Source organism: Ranitomeya imitator, chromosome 6, assembly GCF_032444005.1.
Source record: "Ranitomeya imitator isolate aRanImi1 chromosome 6, aRanImi1.pri, whole genome shotgun sequence".
Classification (NCBI taxonomy): domain Eukaryota; kingdom Metazoa; phylum Chordata; class Amphibia; order Anura; family Dendrobatidae; genus Ranitomeya; species Ranitomeya imitator.
Genome location: NC_091287.1, coordinates 494,308,727 through 494,329,358, shown reverse-complemented (window position 1 = coordinate 494,329,358; position 20,632 = coordinate 494,308,727). Strand labels below are relative to the sequence as shown.

At 42.1% G+C, this 20,632-nt stretch overlaps 1 protein-coding gene across 3 annotated transcripts in view; it reads left to right on the top strand.

Moving 5' to 3' along the window:
• CPQ (carboxypeptidase Q) overlaps window positions 1–20,632 on the top strand; it is a 649,160-nt gene that overhangs the window by 562,721 nt on the left and 65,807 nt on the right. For all 3 annotated transcript variants that reach the window (XM_069731668.1, XM_069731670.1, XM_069731669.1), the window contains exon 6: window positions 4,878–4,969. In XM_069731668.1, coding sequence (XP_069587769.1) covers window positions 4,878–4,969 — 92 coding nt within the window. The remainder of the gene's footprint in view (window positions 1–4,877; window positions 4,970–20,632) is intronic.

The following is a 20,632-nucleotide window of genomic DNA, read 5'->3' as shown; positions in this document are numbered from 1 at the left end:
AAAATAGAGCACTTGCCCAAAAGGGGGCGGAACCAAAAAAAGGGGAGCCGATCAGTGACGAGTCACGACTGTGTCTTTTTTGGCTGGATGGAGAGCGTGTGCGGGGGTTGTTAGACCCGGGGAGGGAAGCGTCTTTGCTGAGGACCCTTCCAGGAAGTTCTGTGTCACCTGGGACAAAGGCGAAAATAAGTGGCATAAGTGGGGACGCTAAAGGTCTTCAGGTAGCCACTCTCTACATTGTCGCAGCTGATGTTTCCACATACCATGAGGTGGCTGTAGTCCCGAACTTGCCGTGTCCTATGGTAATAGGACAAGATTTGGAAGCACTGTGGGACTGGTGGGAAAAAGGTGAAGTGTTTGTGGAAATTATGTGTATGGGAGGTAGTAATGTTGTGAATGCGCCCCCTAGTGTGGACAGACCTAAGCTGGACATGCCCAAAGAAAATGGTGAACGGGCCCAACTTGGTGAGACAACATTGGCAGAAACACCTCCCAACACTGATGGGTCAGGTATAAGGGCGACCAGAGGAAACCGTGCGTCTGCCGAACTTACTGACCTGACGTCACCTGAAGTGTGCGACAGTGTGACTGGTAATGAACTGGTAGATAAGGATGTGGTGGTTAAACAGAGTGGAGCTGACACCCAGTTAGAGTGTGACTTGGGGGGTCGCCTTATTGTGGGGTGTGACACAGACTCCAAGGGTGACTGTGACATGACAAGGCCAGTAACAAGTGCTACAACTGAGTATGATGTACCGGTATCAGAAATACTGACACAGGGGAACGACAGGGCTCCACAGGGTGAAGACAGGATGGCAGTGACAGCCATGCCAGAAATTGTGACCTGTTTAAGTGGGGACTGTCGGTTCCAGGAAGACCAATTGGGTGGTGGTGACTTCCATTCAGATGATGACACCAGTGGAAAAGAGTGCAGTAAGGCTGACTCAGGTTCCGCTGGCAAGTCTTCCTCCCGTCGCCGGAGACGTAGAAAAGGCAAAGGGGCTGAACCAGTTGCACCTTGTGAAGATGTGACGGAAGAGGGTGAAGGCTCCAGAAAATCTGGTGCTGAGGACTTGAAGTGTCTGGAGTACTTTAAAGTCCCAGGGGAACGGGACGAACCTAAGGATGTCACCGCTAAGACCCCAGAGAGGGTTGACGCTGACAGTGCAAAGTCTGAGGGTGCAGAAGTGGAGGTGGCCACCAAAGAAGTGGTGCCTGAATTAGATACCTCCTCAAGTGATGCATGCTCCACCAATCCGGAGGATGGGAGAAGCGAGATAGAGCTGCTCAAAGAGTCTCTCAAACAAGAAAAGGCCCTGAGACAAATGGCGGAGCACAGGTTGGATGAGATGGAGAAGGAGGTCTCTGAGCTCAGAGGTCACCTGACAGTGTGGCACAGTGAGAATAAGGCCTTAGGCGAAAATGTGGTAGTGCTCCGAGAAGCAGTAAGAAGTCTTCTGTCAGAGGAGAAGTTACGGGTCCGAGACGTACAGCAGTCATCCCCGAGTGATAACAAGGCGGAGCTGCCGATACCCATCCTGGCAAAGGTTGTTGAGAAGGGTAAAACTGAGGAAGAGCTCGCGGTAAAGGCAGAACAAGACAGTCACCCGGTCATGGCAGATGTCTTAATGGAAAGGTCCAAAGAAGAACCGGAGCCGTCCGTCCATGAAGAGAGTGAGACCCCGCTCTTCAAGAGTGTGATAGATGTACCCGAGGATGTGCAAGAAGCCTGTACCGGTGAAGGTGTGCATGAGGCCTTTAGAAAAGCGGTGGAAGCATGTAGTGTGCACTGGGCACCAGAGACTAAACAGTTGGTGATACTGTCGACTATGGAAGTCACAGTGAAGCGGGTGGCTGTCCTGAGGGATATGCACCTACACTGCCTCCGTACAAAGCAGAAGATCATTTTGAAGAATGATGAAGCCATTCGACGTTTGGAGCGTGAAAGGAAAGCTCTTAGTCGGCTGGGCTTAGTGGAAGACACAGTCCAAGTACCTAAAGGTCTGGTGGCGAAAGTCATTGGGAAACTTGGGAGAGTGATGCAGGAGATGGTGGATAAATCCGGTCTGAAGAGACTGAGGATACCCGCTGATGAAGAGGTCCAGGTCTTGGGTGAAGATGGGATGGTTCCGTTCCTGGTTGTCGGATCCAGAGAGAGTCTCAGGAATATCCGCATGCTCCTGGAATATCGCATGGCATACCTAAGGGAGGTAGAGCAGCTGAGACTTGAGAGATGGCAAGTTAATAGACAGCTGCCAGAGATGCGAAGAAGTTTGCGTAAGACCAGAAGTCCTCAAGCGGAAGCTAGCAGGGGACATAGAGAAAAGTGGATGGATTGCTCTCCAGGCAATAAAAACCATGGGAGAAGGTGGCCTGATGAAACGGGTAGAAGCAGTGATGCCTCAGTTAGCTCAGGGTTAAGTGACCTAAGCAGGAGATCCTGTAGCAGACGAGATGACAAGGGGTCATCGTTATTAAGGGATCTGACCGAAAGGGATGACGAATGCTGACGAAGGGGTTCAATGACAGGCCCTGACTTAAACGGACGGTTTGACTGTCAGGGACGACTGAGAGGGGTCTCTAGTCGGTTTAGGACAAGTGCCAAGCCCCACGGCTTTAGGCAGAGGGGGGAGGTATGTAGCATGGCTAAAGCTTGTATAGTCGATGGGAGGTATGTATCACAGAGAAGGCTTGCCGCTGTGATGTAACCCGGAGTGTTTTGTTTAATACACATAAGGCAATAAGGAATTGTTTAGGATGTTTGGGTCCGGGTTACGGGTAGCTATGAGAGATGGGAGGGTCTGGCTACCCATATACCTCACCCCTGGGTAAGGGGCATAACCATGCCTATTTATGTTTGTTTCAGGACCTGTGGTGATGTCATAGCCACGTGTCTAATCATGTGACGTTACTTCACCAATGGGTGTGGTTTCAGGCTACTTAATGGAGATGTGTAGCACATGGTGAGAGAGTGTGTTTGGAAGTCTGCCAGGGTGGACACACTTCCATGTGTCCTGGCTGGACACTGCATAGTGGCCTGTGTGTTGGACGGTTCCAAGTGGGGACAGACGTCCTGAACAACACACAGAGACCATCTTTAGGCTGGAGAGCCTACGTGCTGGACATAGCACGGCCTGTGTGCCCACAGACGTGAGAGAGAGCGGAGCTCTATTATGGACATTGAGGAAACATCGATCTGAAGTAAGACTGTTTACCTGTTGTTCCTGTCTTGCTGGTTTATGGAGCAATAAACCTGAGAACTTTTAAAGAAACGTGTCTCCTGAGTGTCACCCGCCGCACCTAAGCGAGTGTCCCCTAGACCCGTAGCGGGTGAAACGCTACAATCTATACAGTTGCATATATTTCCCATATCAAAAGAATAAATACATTTTTATTGTATAACCTCATGATTCCAAAAAAGTTGGGATGTTGTGTAAAATGTAAAGAAAGCAAGAATGCAATGAAATGGAAATTTCTTATAGCCATATTTTATTCACAACATAATCATTGCATTTGTGTATCCTTTAAATTTTTCACGGCGTCCCAACTTTTTGGGGGAATTGGGGTTGTATTTTTCTGCAAGTAATTACATAGTCAACTACACTATTTCGTACAGCTGATGCATATCAGCCTTGTATATACCAAAATGACATTTTTGTTGGGCTCCATTGATACATTTGGCATACCTAATGGGAGCTTTCTTGTGCCTATGCACAATGCTTTATACAAATGAGTGTCTCTGTAATGGTTGATATCCCTAGTAATGTTTTCATATATACATATGGTACTGTGCAAGAGTTTTAGGTGTGGAACAAATGCTGCAAAGTAAGAATGCTTAAATAGTTGGTGTGGACTGACCCTTTGTCTTCAAAACAGCATCAATTCTTCTTGGTACACATTTTTGAAGGAACTCAGCAGAGAGGTTTTTCCAAACATCTTGGAGAACTACCCACAGATCTTCTGAACTGCCTTTTTGTACAACCAAACATTTTACATTTTGACTCATCAGTGTAAAGCTCTTGCCACCATTTTTCATTTTTGTGCATAGTTGAGTCGCATGTCCTTGTTTCCATGTCGAAAATATAACTTTTTTGCCAAAATTCTTTCATAACAACTCCATCTGGCCAGATTTCTACTTATCCAAACAATAGATGGGTCTAGCTGTGTCCCACTGGTTACTGCTAGATCTTAGCTGATGGCACTGCTGGACATCTTATGATTTTAAAGGGAGGCATGCATTATTCTGCAGCAGGACAACAACCCCAAACATATAGCCAATGTGATTAATGTAATTAGTGGAAAGAAAAACAAGAAGTCCTCGAAGTAATGATATGACCCCCACAGAGCCCTGATCTCAACATCATCGAGCCTCTGTGGGACTACATGAAGTTTCTGCACAAGCCTACATCCACGGATCTGTGGTTAGTTCTCCAAGATGTTTGGTACAACCTGCCTGCCGAGTTCCTTCAAAAACTATGTGCAAGTGTACCTAAATAAACTTATGAAAGCAAAAGGCGGCCATGACAATTATTGATGTGATATAGATTTATCTTTTGTTCATTCATTTTGCATTTTGTTAATTGATAAAATCAAACTTTTAGCTCTGCTATTGTCGAACACCATCTCACTTTATGCATTTTTTCCACATCTGTCTAAAACCTTTGCACAGTGCTGTACCCAGAGAGCATTGCCGTTTAGAATCTGTACATAAGCCGACTGCCCGCAGGGAGGGAAAATACCTTCCAAGATACTGTGGGTATAACACATGCACCAAAAATTGGTTACTCATCACATCGTGCCGGAGTCCAGCATCAGTCACCCCAAATAAAGTTTCCAAAGATTTTATTAATAAATCCATTATTTCTTTAAATTCTCAGGTCTTCATCCTAAAAGAACAATTCGTCTTGTGCTATGGACTGGTGAAGAACAAGGAGGAGTTGGGGCCAGTCAGTATTACGATATGCACAAGGTAAGGAGCCATTTTAGTTCATCTTGCACCCATTGCTCGTTGTTGTCAGTGCAGAGATGGTCAGAATTCCTGATCATTTATATGAGAATTATGACCACCTCTTTACTGCTGTAGCAAACAAAGAGTCCCTTCTCTCAAGGTACATGCTGGTCCTATTGGAGAGACCCACATCTACTTATGGATCATCTTGAGGAAATGGCATAAATGTACAAGATTGAAGTACTCGTTTAAACTCTGTGGGACTGATGGACACAGTCGAGCGACGCCATAGACCTCATCAGTCACTAGTAAATGGCATAAAGGTCATCTTCTAATGTGGTTGTCTTCTTCTAGACCTTTGGAGCCCACAACTAGGTTGGAGTTTGGATCCACTGTATGATCTTCTGGTTCCCTGGATGACCAAACCAACCCTGTTGATGACCACTTACTGTAGATATTGCGCCCCCAGAAATTAAATGACTCATGGGTTGTCATCCCAAATAATAAATTATGGTTCAAGCTAAAAATTGTCTTCAAGAATATTGAACTTAGATATATTCCTTGTCTTATTGCTGTAGCGTTTGAGTAGATTGAAAAAGCATTACGGAAATAAGGCAATCATATTTATCAACATTAAGATAAAATATTAATGCACTGCAGGATGCAAAAGGCCCCCATTATAGAGGTGCAGGAATCACAGGTGCAAAATACTGATGAAACAATCACTCGCATGCCTACCATTCATGGAAGGGTGGTTGCCTAGTATTATTAATGCACACGGCTAAGGCTTGTATAGGGCATCGGTCACACAGATATGTGTGATGCACAGTGTCTGGCTTGCAGCCTATTAGTGACGCTCATACATACTATTAGATAATGTTGGTTAAAACACACTATACAGTATAAGTGCTCCCCACAAGAACAGACACCTCAATTCCTCAAGCCAACACTGAAAAGCCTAGATGCACCCTGCGAAAGATGAAGAATGTACGACAAAAAAAAGATGGAAAAATGTATAAAATACATGAGATATTGGTCAATGTTTTGGTCATAATACACAAACTTGCAATCAACATTGGCATCCTCATTGTCTTATGAGTTCCTAGACTATATGTTCCTTTTCCGTCAGCTGCTTTGATTTTGAGTGAATTGAGCTGTATTTGGTGAGAGGTTTATTTGTCAGTTGATGAAGCTCAGTGGAGTTAATAAGAGCACAAATCAACACAAATAACTGAAATTATCCCAAAATAATAGCTACCGGTAATTAAATAAACCTCAAGTTGAGTAATGTAGCAAAAAAGGCATGAAGCAGGGTCAGATTTCTTTCCAGTGTAGGAATGTTGTTGGCTGCACATTTTGGGTGGTGTTAGTGCCATGTTGTTCATCAGCAAAAAGTAGTTATGGGGGAAACTTGCTGTTTCTAAGAAATGTGATGTACACAGAAATGAAAGTGTAAGTAGTCTTGTATAGATCACAGACTGTTTGTAAGAGTACACAAGACGTTTTGAGAAGAGTTTAACAACTTAATGTACGGAATGTCAAACATCTTCAGAACCATGGAGTAAGTGCGAGCTCGAATGTGGACATGTTAACGTTTTGATCTTAGCGATTCCCTTTTAACAGAAATTAATCACATTTTTCTTTATTATCGTTCCTCATTTGCTGTTCATGTAAGAATAAAAGAGCAGGATAAAAACAATGGGTTCTAATTAGTGATGAGCGAATATACTCGTTACTCGAGATTTCCCGAGCATGCTCGGGTGTCCTCCGAGTATTTTTTAGTGCTCGGAAATTTAGTTTTTATTGCCACAGCTGAATGATTTACATCTGTTAGCCAGCATAAGTACATGTGGGGATTCCCTAGCAACCAGGCAACCCCCACCTGTACTTATGCTGGCTAACAGATGTAAATCATTCAGCTGTGGCAATAAAAACTAAATTTCCGAGCACTAAAAAATACCCGGAGGTCACCTAGTATATTCGCTGAACACTAGTTCTAATGGTTTCCTAGACAAGGAACCCACAAAACTTACGAATAGAATATTGTATTTAGTGTAGAGTTATTATAAGGTGATGCCATTAGCTGTGCCTTTTGCAGCTAAAATCCTTCTACTTGAATTAACTCCACTTTCACGTTTTTCATAGGAAGAAGCAACATGTTAAGAGTTTTTCTCACACAAAAAACATTTATCACCTATCCTTTGACTGGGAGTCCCAGCAATCACTAGCATGGAGACCCGATCACCCATTCCTTTTCATTTAGGTTTTTATTGAATGGAGCAGCATAGTTGTGCATGACTGCTGCTCTATGTAATGTCTATGGGACTGATGGCTATCTTTATGAGTCCTGTTGACATGAATGGAGCAACAGAGGTTCTATGCCAGCTTGCCATTCCATTCAATTCCATCCACAGTGATTAGCTTCAGGAGATCAAGACCCCTAGTCAAGAGATTGGTGGTGTTACCAGCTGCATAAATTATAATTGTCTTTTATGGGAAAACCCTTTAAGGGGACAAGCATGTCAACTGTTGGTGCTTAGTCTATCTATGAATATCTTTTAATATTTGAAGCTTATCAGAACTGAGCAACACAGTTCCTTGGTTCCTTGGTTCATTTCTGAAGGTGTTTGTTTTCTATTTTGGATTTGACCCAGATCCTGCCTTTGGGTCAATTCCATTCTTGAGGTCTATCTGACTATTGTGATGAATAAACTCTAAATGTAGTCAATCAGAAACTACTGTTGAAGACAACTCCGAGGGCATGATCTGGGGATCTTCTGGATTTTCTATACCCTCATGAACAACATATTCACTGCTCCCAGTTTGGCGCTAAACAAAATCTAATAATGACACAGTGGAGCCATGCTCCTATGCAGAAGCCTGACCATTACATATATTATATTTTATGGTTTATTAAATTGCAATCTGTTCTAGAACTAGTGACTTAGATTCTCTGCATAGTCAGTGTTATAAGGCTTTCCAGCTTCAGCTAATGCTAGAGATGATATAGATACTTTCTGCCGATACCAGATCAATCAGAACAGCAGTCAACGGTTGGGTCATCTATATATAAGTGGCTAAGAGTTTTCCCGTCTGTCTCTCTGTCTGTCTGTCCTGGAAATCCCGCATCTCTGATTGGTCGAGGCCGCAGCGACGATGATGTAATAAAGAACCTAGATATCCCACGTTTCTGATTCAGCGACGGGCACAGTATCGACGTAGATGTCATAATGGTTGCCATGGCGACGATGATGTCATAAAGGTTGCGTCGACCAATCAGCGACGGGCACAGTCTGCCGCGAATTCTGGAATCATCATTGTCCATATACTACGGGGACATGCATATTCTAGAATACCCGATGCGTTAGAATCGGGCCACAATCTAGTCTATATATATAATTGTCTAAGGGTTTTTCCGTCTGTCTGTCTGTCCTGGAAATCCCGCGTCTCTGGTCGAGGCCGCCAGGCCTCCACCAATCAGCGACGGGCACATCATGGCAATGATGATGTCATAAAGGTTGCCTCGACCAATCAGCGACGGGCACAGTCTGCCACGAATTCGCCTCGACCAATCAGCGATGGGCACAGTATCGACGTAGATGTCATAATGGTTGCCATGGCGACGATGATGTCATAAAGGTTGCCTCGACCAATCATTGACGGGCACAGTCTGCCGCAAATTCTGGAATCATCATTGTCCATATACTACGGGGACATGCATATTCTAGAATACCCGATGCGTTAGAATCGGGCCACAATCTAGTAACTCTATAATTGGCTATACACAAGAGATGGCTGTTGCATGAACACTAGTGTAAGCAGTAGTTATTACAACTTTACCATAGTCAATGGAAGAATTGAAAAAAACACTGCCAGACAATAAAGATTTAAACAAGTTGAAAGGGAGGGACTTTACCAAACCTTTCATGAAATATGTGGTGTATATAGAGGAAACAGTATGATTATTATTATAAGCTTCAGGAGTCTTTATTAGGTAGAGAACATTTTGTTTAGGCTATGTCCACATGGCCATACAAAAAACTCAGGTGAATTTACGTTTCTAAATTGCAAAGTGGACGGGTGCAGAACTGGACCAGCCTAGTGCATGCTACGATTTTGTTCACACGGACTATCGGTAAAAATGAAAAATCACTGTTGTGTGCACAATAATAACACCAGTTATTAATGGATCATCGTGCTGTCTGTTGAGCAGACAGACAACACACCGACTGGTAGTAGAGCTGGTCAGTCTAATAAAAATGTAAAATGGCTAAAAAGTAGGAAAAGAATTTGTGATTACAAATAAGATAACTATGTACCACATTTTCTTTTCACGGTCACTTTATGGGGGGCACAGGAACCATAGGTTAATATGCAGCTGCCGGTAGACTGGCACTAAGAATACTCCTCACCAAGCTACACCACTAGGGGCAGCACCGGCAGGTAGCGTAGTCAGGAATAACCAGAAGTCGGTACACAGAAGCAGCAGTATAGTTGGGAGGATAAGCAGGTCGCGTAGTCAGAAGTAGCCAGAGGTCGGTACACAGTAGCAGCAGTATAATCTTGAGGATAAGCAGCAGGTGGAAAGAAGCTTGACTAAAGGCTGAGAGCTCAATAATATCACAAGGAAAGAAGTGCACTGCCAGGTTTTAGTTGCATGTTCAATCAGTAGATCACAGGGTTGAACCAATCAGGAACTTAGGCTGGAGACAATCAGGAAAAACACAGGTACTAGTATCTGGGTTAGCAAGGAACTATCCAGTGAGCCGAATAGCTCAGAGGGAAGAACTGGTGCACAAGAGCTGCTGGGTTCGAGTCCTGTCAAGGTGTCTAATGTTCTATTCCATATGGCCTCTTTTTGATATTCTGGGCACATCATTGTGGAGCTCTTACCTTTGCGTCTAGGAATGAAAGTCTTATCAAAAGGGTAATACAAGCAATAGTTGCTTGTGTAGTAACCTAATGGATTGTTATTATGCCTTCTGCAGTACTGATATTAGTTTTCAAACTAAGTACTAAGTACATTTAATTACAAGAATAAAAAGGTTATTTTGTGCTATACAAACAAAAAAAGAAGCCCAGATACAACCATAGCACTATGCCAGATGGAGTTCACAAAAATTGTCAAATTGCATAAAATATATTTGTAAAAAGGCAAATTCAATTTAAGGATGTAGCTGCACGGCTAATTTTGAAACTCCCATAAAACAAGTTGACTCCTCCTGTCTTTACGTAGATGCATCAGGCAACGACTGTTACATAAAGCCAGATGGGATTTAGAGAAATGGCATTCTCGATATAGGTGTGGTTGTTGAGGGGAGAACCACACCTATCAGACATTTCTGGCATATCCACATGATATAAATGTCTAGGGTGGAAATACCCCTTTACAGAGAGTCTGTCTATCACAGGAATACCGCGACAGAGCGGCATCAGAAGATTGCGGCGTCTGGTTGCATGAACTCCTAAACTTATTGTTCTATTAAACAGTGCAGGTTTCCTTGTTTTCATGGCAAGGGTTAATCAGTTCAGTTGATCTTTTGGAGCTCTCCTTCCTGAATTGTCTCAGCTGTTCAGTCTTGGCCACTTCCCTCTGGTATATATGCTCCCCACTGGCACTTGGGAATTGCCAGTGATAGTTCTACTTCCTGCTTTGGTGGTAAAGAAAAAAGTTCAGTGTTTGGAGTTGGCAGTTGGAGAGTTTTTCTGGAGATTGCTGTTTGGAGTTGGGTTGCGAGTTTTTCCTTATCCTCTCAAATTTGTTTTCCCCTTCCTATACCTCCTCTATTTCCCACTGTCTTGTTTCATGAATGTATTTGTATAATTGTAGTTTTCTTTTATTCCTGCCTGTTAACCCTATCTGTCTGATTAGAGTGTTCCTATACACATCCCTTCTCTGGGAGGGGGAGGGATAAGATAAGGGTTAAGGAAGGAGCATAGATAGGTACAAGAACCTGGCATCTCCACTTTTAGGAGTAATTTGGGGGACAGGGATAGACTAGGACACCCCTAGTTTAAGGGATCAGTCTCTTGACACCACGTGACACTGTCAGTGTGAAGTGACTTTTCATACCAAGCATAGTTGCTCGGTACACCCTTGGCATAGCCAAATAGATCAGTGCTCCTTACCACCTACTTGTTTTCCATCATTCTTCCTTTATTTTTTTTCTGTAAATCCAAAACTGTCAATCAAAGAAGAGGAGTGCAAAGATAGATGCAAAACAAGCATTGAACTGGAACTGTTTGGCCATGCCAAGGGTGCACAGAGTGCCTTTGCTTGGTTAGGACAATTGTTTTGTACTGACAGAATCTGTTAGGGATACACAGCCGAGGGCATCACGTAGATCCGACCAATGTTACCACTTTGTCACAGACGACACCAGAGAGATCACACTGATCCCACCGCTGCCACAAGTATATCAAGGGAACGCAATTCTGCTGCTTCCAATCGTCAGGACAATTACACAATTGGCTGATGAGTGGTGGACAAGACCACGGCTGCTTGCGCTACTAGCCTGGTTATTGGGGAACTAACAATGAACATATGGTATGTACACCTCCATTTCCAACGCATGGAATATATTTATATACCCCCCATACGATCACTGACAGCTCTGCAATAGCAAATTAACTAATAGCTGCCACCACCAATCGTTTATACTGGCCAATTGGACACACATTACAGGTAATGTATGGCTTCAGGGGTGCGGTTTACAGAGCTAGAGGAACAGCGCTATTACATTTTATATACAATATTTAATCCAGAAAGATAGGCAGTGTTTATAAAAAAAAAATATACAAGATGGTGCAAAATGGGAAAAAAATATGGTTATATATAATTACATGTTGTAAAAAGGAATAATGAAAGAAAGCTACTAAATCTGGTCATGGGAATGGCTCAGAGCTTAGCAGAGGGAAGCACTCTGATTGGCAAAATGGCCAGAGCCCACAGCGAACTGTGTCTTCCAAGGACTGACAAATGGCCCAGACCCAAATACTGCTTTTTATAAACTCAGGGTTGCACCCACATAACTCCTCTTGATGAGCTCATGTGGAGGCAGATTGTGGGATGTGCTGAGTCTGTTAGAATTTTATGAGATCCCCAACTTACGGGATATCTTCGCCGCTGAACGTTCCAGGCAGTAAAAATTGATGTCATATTCCTTTTCATGATTTTACCTTTACATAGAGATCAAACATGTCCTGGTTCGCATCATCTATTGCACCGTTATTAAGTTGGAGGGGTTCTACTGGCCCCACGGCGATGTGAGTGAATACATCATGTCCATCCCTTTGCTGCAACAATGAAAATCTATATCTAATAAATATCATTTCAATACAAAACCTCAATTTTCATATCTGGACAAAAGAGACCCAAAGTCTGGAACACTCTTAGAGAAATGCTTTGAACCCAGAATGCTAAATTCTTTGGAACAAAGGCAGCCCCTGCACTTGTCCTCCTCTGCGTGAATAAATCTTAGCCTCGTTGTCTGTTTCCCAGATAATTTTCCTGCTATAACCATTTGGTCACCGCAGGAGATCTCTGCTTCAATAAGGTGAGTTGTTAGTCTCACTTCACATGAGGTTGGCGTGTCATCTCGTCTCCAGTTGTAAGTTTTTTTTCCCTCTTTCCCATATGTTTAGTGTGAGGGGGACATGTCTCCTCCCTGGAGATGTCTTCTGTATTTCAAGTTTCCTCTGTGACAGACTCCTTAGGGGAGCAATTGCTTAGATATTTTGTATTTTTTTTGTTTATTTTCTATGTTTAATAATCCTTTAATAATTTCGGCTTTTCTCAGAACAGATAAGTTTGGAGGAGCAAAGTTGTTTTTACTTCTAGAATTACTGCTATATAATGGCATTTTCACTTATTGTCAGTTGGGTCCTGTCTAGTGTCCAAGAATTGTACAATTTGGTTGACATTACTTGATTTTCAATTAACTTGAACTGCTTGAAGATTTATGATAGTGACCTATGCTAGAAAATAATTTTTGGAACGTTTCATCCTGTAACTGCTGTGAGAGAAGATGGTTAGGTGCATTGTGATTTACATCCATGAGTTCATTTTGTTTTTCTGTTCGGCCCTGCAGTACTCTTCTATGGGGAAGTCTCAAAATAATCGCAAAAAAAAAACAAAAACATTGGTTTTGAAAAAATAGCAGAGGTTTCCAAAGGAATATATAATCAACTGAGGTTTTTACATTTTCAATGCATGTAGATATATCAATATTTGATTTTCATTGAAACGGCATAGAATGGCAAAGGCGGTAGAATTATGCAAAAATAAACCTATGCTAGATTAACTTGTTAAACTTATTTATCAAAAAATTTGCAGACACGCAATTTTCTTCTCTGGTAGGAATAAGTATTATGACACATATTTTGGTGATATTTCAAAATTGTTAAATCGCTATCGATATTAAGAAAATGAAAGTTGACAAATTTCAGAATTAGGTGAACGTTTCCTGTCCCGTACAGATCACTTTTTATCGATCATCTCATCATCATCACAGGCAGTATTAGGTTAGGTTCTCATGTGCTTTCGATTCTCCATTACAGGTAGATTCTGTTGTTTTTATCGAAGAAGTAGTGAAGCGAGCGGTGATATTTTTTCCAGGAAAATGACAAACACAAGTCAATGGGAGCCATCTGACATTGATGATGTACGTCGTGTGATGGATCCGTCCTTGGCATAAGTCCAGTTTTTCTATTCCTAATACGGGAAAGACTAACAGGATCAGTGTCAGATAGAGTTGGCAAAGGTTCACTAATAACATTAATTCTTGGGGTCCATTGGTCAGCTACTTTAATTAGATAATTAGACCTGACAGAATAACAAATCTGCAGGTGGTCGGGCATCTAGGAAATGGCGACCACAATATTGTACAGTTTCACCTGTATTTCACTAGGGGGACTTGTCAGGGAGTCACAAAAAACACTGAACTTTAGGAAGGCAAAGTTTGACCAGCTTAGAGATGCCCTTAATCTGGTAGACTGGGACAATATCCTCAGAAATAAGAATACAGATAATAAATGGGAAATGTTTAAGAACATCCTAAATAGGCAGTGTAAGCGGTTTATACCTTGTGGGAATAAAAGGACTAGAAATAGGAAAAACCCAATGTGGCTAAACAAAGAAGTAAGACAGGCAATTAACAGTAAAAAGAAAGCATTTGCAGGATGGCACCATTGAAGCTCTAAAAAACTATAGGGAGAAAAATACTTTATCTAAAAAACTAATTAAAGCTGCCAAAAAGGAAACAGAGAAGCACATTCCTAAGGAGAGTAAAACTAATCCCAAACTGTTCTTCAACTATATCAATAGTAAAAGAATAAAAACTGAAAATGTAGGCCCCTTAAAAAATAGTGAGGAAAGAATGGTTGTAGATGACGAGGAAAAAGCTAACATATTAAACACCTTCTTCTCCACGGTATTCACGGTGGAAAATGAAATGCTAGGTGAAATCCCAAGAAACAATGAAAACCCTATATTAAGGGTCACCAATCTAACCCAAGAAGAGGTGCGAAACCGGCTAAATAAGATTAAAATAGATAAATCTCCGGGTCCGGATGGCATACACCCACGAGTACTAAGAGAACTAAGTAATGTAATAGATAAACCATTATTTCTTATTTTTAGGGACTCTATAGCGACAGGGTCTGTTCCGCAGGATTGGCGCATAGCAAATGTGGTGCCAATATTCAAAAAGGGCTCTAAAAGTGAACCTGGAAATTATAGGCCAGCAAGTCTAACCTCTATTGTTGGTAAAATATTTGAAGGGTTTCTGAGGGATGTTATTCTGGATTATCTCAATGAAAATAACTGTTTAACTCCATATCAGCATGGGTTTATGAGAAATCGCTCCTGTCAAACCAATCTAATCAGTTTTTATGAAGAGGTAAGCTATAGGCTGGACCACGGTGAGTCATTGGACGTGGTATATCTCGATTTTTTCCAAAGCGTTTGATACCGTGCCACACAAGAGGTTGGTACACAAAATGAGAATGCTTGGTCTGGGGGAAATTGTGTGTAAATGGGTTAGTAACTGGCTTAGTGATAGAAAGCAAAGAGTGGTTATAAATGGTATAGTCTCTAACTGGGTCGCTGTGACCAGTGGGGTACCGCAGGGGTCGGTATTGGGACTTGTTCTCTTCAACATATTCATTAATGATCTGGTAGAAGGTTTACACAGTAAAATATCGATATTTGCAGATGATACAAAACTATGTAAAGCAGTTAATACAAGAGAAGATAGTATTCTGCTACAGATGGATCTGGATAAGTTGGAAACTTGGGCTGAAAGGTGGCAGATGAGGTTTAACAATGATAAATGTAAGGTTATACACATGGGAAGAAGGAATCAATATCACCATTACACACTGAATGGGAAACCATTGGGTAAATCTGACAGGGAGAAGGACTTGGGGATCCTAGTTAATGATAAACTTACCTGGAGCAGCCAGTGCCAGGCAGCAACTGCCAAGGCAAACAGGATCATGGGGTGCATTAAAAGAGGTCTGGATACACATGATGAGAGCATTATACTGCCTCTGTACAAATCCCTAGTTAGACCGCACATGGAGTACTGTGTCCAGTTTTGGGCACCGGTGCTCAGAAGGGTTTTATAATGGAACTAGAGAGTACAAAGGAGGGCAACAAAATTAATAAAGGGGATGGGAGAACTACAATACCCAGATAGATTAGCGAAATTAGGATTATTTAGTCTAGAAAAAAGACGACTGAGGGGCGATCTAATAACCATGTATAAGTATATAAGGGGACAATACAAATATCTCGCTGAGGATCTGTTTATACCAAGGAAGGTGACGGGCACAAAGGGGCATTCTTTGCGTCTGGAGGAGAGAAGGTTTTTCCACCAACATAGAAGAGGATTCTTTACTGTTAGGGCAGTGAGAATCTGGAATTGCTTGCCTGAGGAGGTGGTGATGGCGAACTCAGTCGAGGGGTTCAAGAGAGGCCTGGATGTCTTCCTGGAGCAGAACAATATTGTATCATACAATTAGGTTCTGTAGAAGGACGTAGATCTGGGGATTTATTATGATGGAATATAGGCTGAACTGGATGGACAAATGTCTTTTTTCGGCCTTACTAACTATGTTACTATGTTACTATGTTACTTGCAAAAATAACCTGACCTTGGTATACACATTTACCATTGCTTTTTTTGTAATATTAACTTGGCTAGCTTATTACGTGAATGATTAGATTATACCTTTTTTTTGAAAATTGTTAATCAAGTGTAATACCAATGCTCATCAGCACTCCTTCACAGGGGTCTACCGGAGGAAACCTGTTGCCCTGTGGGCCAGTCTGAGCTTGAACAAAATGTAAGGTATCACCAATAAATGGATAACACAGGAACCACCATTGACAATAGGTAACGGCCACAGCTCACCTCCTCTCCCTCTCTGCACAGGTCACAGAGCATGCCTAGAAAACTCTCAAATAGAACATCTGAAGACTGTTGAACCCTTCTTTTCTTATTTTTCAGCTAAATCACTTTGGATTTAGTGGTATGTTCACAATCACTCTTATGTTGCATGTCTTACTTCTGACTGAGGTTCAGTCTTCTGACAGATAATCAGCATTCAGTAATCTCTTAAAGAGGACCTGCCAACTGTCATAAATGTTATTTTTTACCTGAATCTGGCATCGTTATTGTTTTGTTTCTTTGTCTGTGCTTCTTTTTTCCTGTATAAAAAAACATTTTTTTTTTAAAGTTAAGTGGGCGTGCTCCTCAATGCTTCCTTGTGGGCGTTTCTTATAGATCACACCGATTTGACTAAATAGGTTACACTTACACTCACGGAAGAGGGGGCCATATTTCAAGAATAAAGAGGAGCAGGACCAAAAAAATAAACAATGCCAGATTCAAGAGAACAGCCGCATTTACAACAGGTTAAAAAAAAAAAATATTCATGGACAGTGACAGATCTTTTTCTAAGCACCCTCTAAAAAAAGACCCTGTGAGGGGCATATTAGATGTTCACTATTATGCCATACTAATGTGAACCTACTGTTTCACGTTCTCATTTATTTAACAAAACCTATCCAAGAAATGTTTTGTCCTTACCTTGTGATAACTTAAGACCGATGTTGACGACTCTCGTGCATGTGCATTGGCTCCTTATACCTTTTAATTTGTTCTGGTCTTAGGTGCAAACGTTTTGCCAAATATCACACTAAACCCTGGACAAACGTACTGTTATTTTATGATGTGTCTGGGTAATCCGCCTAATGACAGTTCCAGTGGCGCAGCCAGTGAGTCACGTAATTAAACCTCTCACCGATGTCATTTGTGTCTTAAGACGTTGACTGTCTAATGTCACACGGAGTGATCTGCGCAAATATCCCCTGTTAATTATTCCTGGCAAAGGTCACGCTATAGAGACTGTTTGCCACTTTTGTTAGCAGCATGAATGACTATTTTGGAGAAATCCTGTGATCTCGCATAATAATCTGAGCCCGATACTATATCCAGATCATAATACTGCACCACATTATCTGACCGTCTGTTTATTTAAGAGTCACCAGATTAATCTTCAGACAAGAACGTGGAATTACATAGAGTATTGGATTGTATGCCTGCCCTGGATCTCTTAAAATGCTACCTTGAGATTTAGGATTACCAGACATCAGACAGGCTCAGGGTTCAGCTCAGAAATTCTGTCTCCAAAGTTGTTTTTAATGGATTATTATTACTGTGTTCAGTATAGATTGATTAGGCATTGGTAGGCACTAATAATTTTTTTTTTTAAAGAAGTTATTCTTATAGAAAGCCAAATTAGACTCTTAAAGGAGTATTCCAAAAATAGTAAATTTTCCCCATGTGTTGGTTAGAGGAAATCTTACAATACTGATTGCTGGGTGTCTGACTGCTGGTACTACCAGTTATCCTGAGACTGAGGCTGTGTATCCAGAGAATCTTGCCTTGAGCAGAGCAGAAGTGCACATGTTCTACCTTTGCTCCATTCATTGTCTAGGGCAGTGGTTCTAAAACTGTGGGGCACCACCTAGTTGTTGGTGAGGCGCAGCAGATAAGGCAGTTTTCATAAAATGGATTTATATGCTGTTATGTGACTGCAGCAATATTTAGTTTAACTTTTTAGGTATTGTAAAAAGAGTAGAACTTAGGACATAGTTTTTTTTATTATGGCCTTCAACTACATATTGTGAGGGCTGGATATCATATTGGTCTGTCTGTTGTGGCCTTGTCAGGAAATAGGAAGAAATTCTGATTACTTTAGTTACACATACAGAGCTCTCAGCTGTAGTTTCCTGTGCCTGCCAGCAGAAGGCTGGAATTCTACGCCTGCAGGCAGCTCCCTCCCCCCTGCTATATAATTGTAATGTGAGCTCAGCATGCCAACACTGGGATGGCTGAGGAATTTATATGGCTCTGTGCTGCAAAAGCCGTCTCTCCCTAAATCCCTCATTCCCCCCTCCCACCTAATACCTGCCAAAACTGGTACACCCCATTCCAGAAGGCATGGGACTCTGTTGTTCTTTGAAAGTTATGTACATTTTGGCAACGATCCGGGCTAGAGATATAAGGAATATATATTCCGGATGTCCATCGAGAGATCTATAGCTCACGGAAATCACTAGGAGCTAAACCCAACGAGTGCAAGGAGTGGGTTTCTCCGTAAGCGGGTCATAACTACGCCGTATTTACACTTAAAACAATCCCCCCAATGTTTTGCACATCCTGATCATTGTGTCATTCGTATGCAAGGTTCATACAGCGAGCTATGTATAATAATGGTTTGTCCCAGCTCTAAAAAAAGGGAGGATTCAGCCTCTGAGTGAGGTCACCACAGGGGGAGTGCCTTGGTTTTAGGCTGGGAAATAAGTGAGTGAAGCAGCAGTCTTCGCATGTCTTTTTGTCCGGGGTCTAGCTGATAGACAGATGTGTGGTATGCATCTAGATGTGTCCCCTGTGCACATGGTAAGCCAGGAGATGAAATGATCTGAAGAAAATGTAAGTGTCTTTTCAACTTTAATCCCATTTTATTTGTAATTGTACAGTACATACAACTTAACTACTTTTATAATATTCTTTTACCTTTTGTAAACACTGCCTACCTTTTTTGGAGTAAAATATATAAAATTACTAGCTTTGTCTCTCCTTGCTCTATAATGAACTGTCACGTCCTCTGAAGTGAATTACGCTACTAATTTGGGTTGGCTCCGGACCCGTTATAAATTAAGAAATCAGAGCTGGTGGCAGCGGATTTGTCCTGTGCGTTTGGGAGGCTTTGTAGTGACGGCGGCGTTGATAATTATGGTTCCTGCTTGAGTGGGATTAGTTATATTGCCCTGGTTGCAGTATGCCCATTAGCCAGTACAAAGTAAGGCAGCCTTTCTGGCAACTAATTATCCTAGGTGCAGTACCCAGTCTGACCTGAGGGTAAGGGGGGCACCAGAGAGCTGCAAATTCCAAACCGGAACTGGGAAATGGGATATAGATAAATCCCCTTCAGAAAAGAACTGGGCAACCAAACAACCCCGGTTCATGACAAATTAGTGTGAGCGGCAGGGATGATAAAGGTATCCTCCCCGTGAACCGTGACAGGCCTCAATAGGAAAGGATTGAGAAACCCTAGTTTATGGAATTGCCAGAAATGGTATAGCTGTGTGCTTGGCTTTCTCCGTCTGTCCCATAGACAGTAAATGTAATGGATTTCAAGCATGTGCGTCTCCACTCCATTCAAGGCAAGGCTCTGCAGCAGGGCCAGGTTCCGTTCTTGAAATTGCTGGGGGGTCCCAATGATTGGACACCCAGTTATCAGTGAGTTATCCATAGGATATGCACAGTTTAGGGAACAATATCCTACTTTGGGAAACCTTTATAAGTTATTTCCACAATTTAAAATCATGCAGATTTTAGTTCAAACATTATTTGCCTAGTGATTTTTAATATGTTTTTATTAAAATTGAAGCTGAGACTTTCTGATATAGAGCACTGGATAGTGGCAATATACTATTCTGACTGACAGCAGTCTCCTGTAGAAGGAACCTAGTGCCTGCTGTATTGTTATACAGCATAATGGGATTGACCAGTCAAAAATGACAAGTCTGCAGTAACTCCATGTGACTGCAGACTTATGAATCTTCACACACAGCCATGGCTGCCATCAGGACATTACTTACGGGTCAGGTGACAGTGCGTACACGGTGACCTCATTGCGCACACACAGACATGTACCGGACGCTGAAGGCAGAGCCGCGCTCCTGGGGATCGTTTGTGAGGTAGGTATGTAAAACGTTTTTGTTTTCTTTATAAAATGAATTGAATGAGTGAGGGTAACTGCAAGTGATGAAGTGGGGAGTGTAAGGCTAGGTTCACATTGCGTCAAGTACATGGCATTAAACGGATCCGTTAAACGCATGTACAGAAAAGGAGCCAAATTTGTGTAAAAATCGTTGTCACGGTAACGCTTGCGTTAACGCATGTAATCGCATTTTTCTCATTTGGATGTCCGTTAGCGAAGTATCCGTTTGTCTGTGTTTGTCACTGTGAATAAAGTTGTTCTTTTTTTTTTTCCTTTTGTCAGCGTCGGGTGTGGCTGCATACACATTCTCCATTTTGAAAGCATTGAGTGAACTTCTGCTAGCAAGATGTTTGTGTCTGAGCTCGTTAGATTTCGCTAGATGCAGTT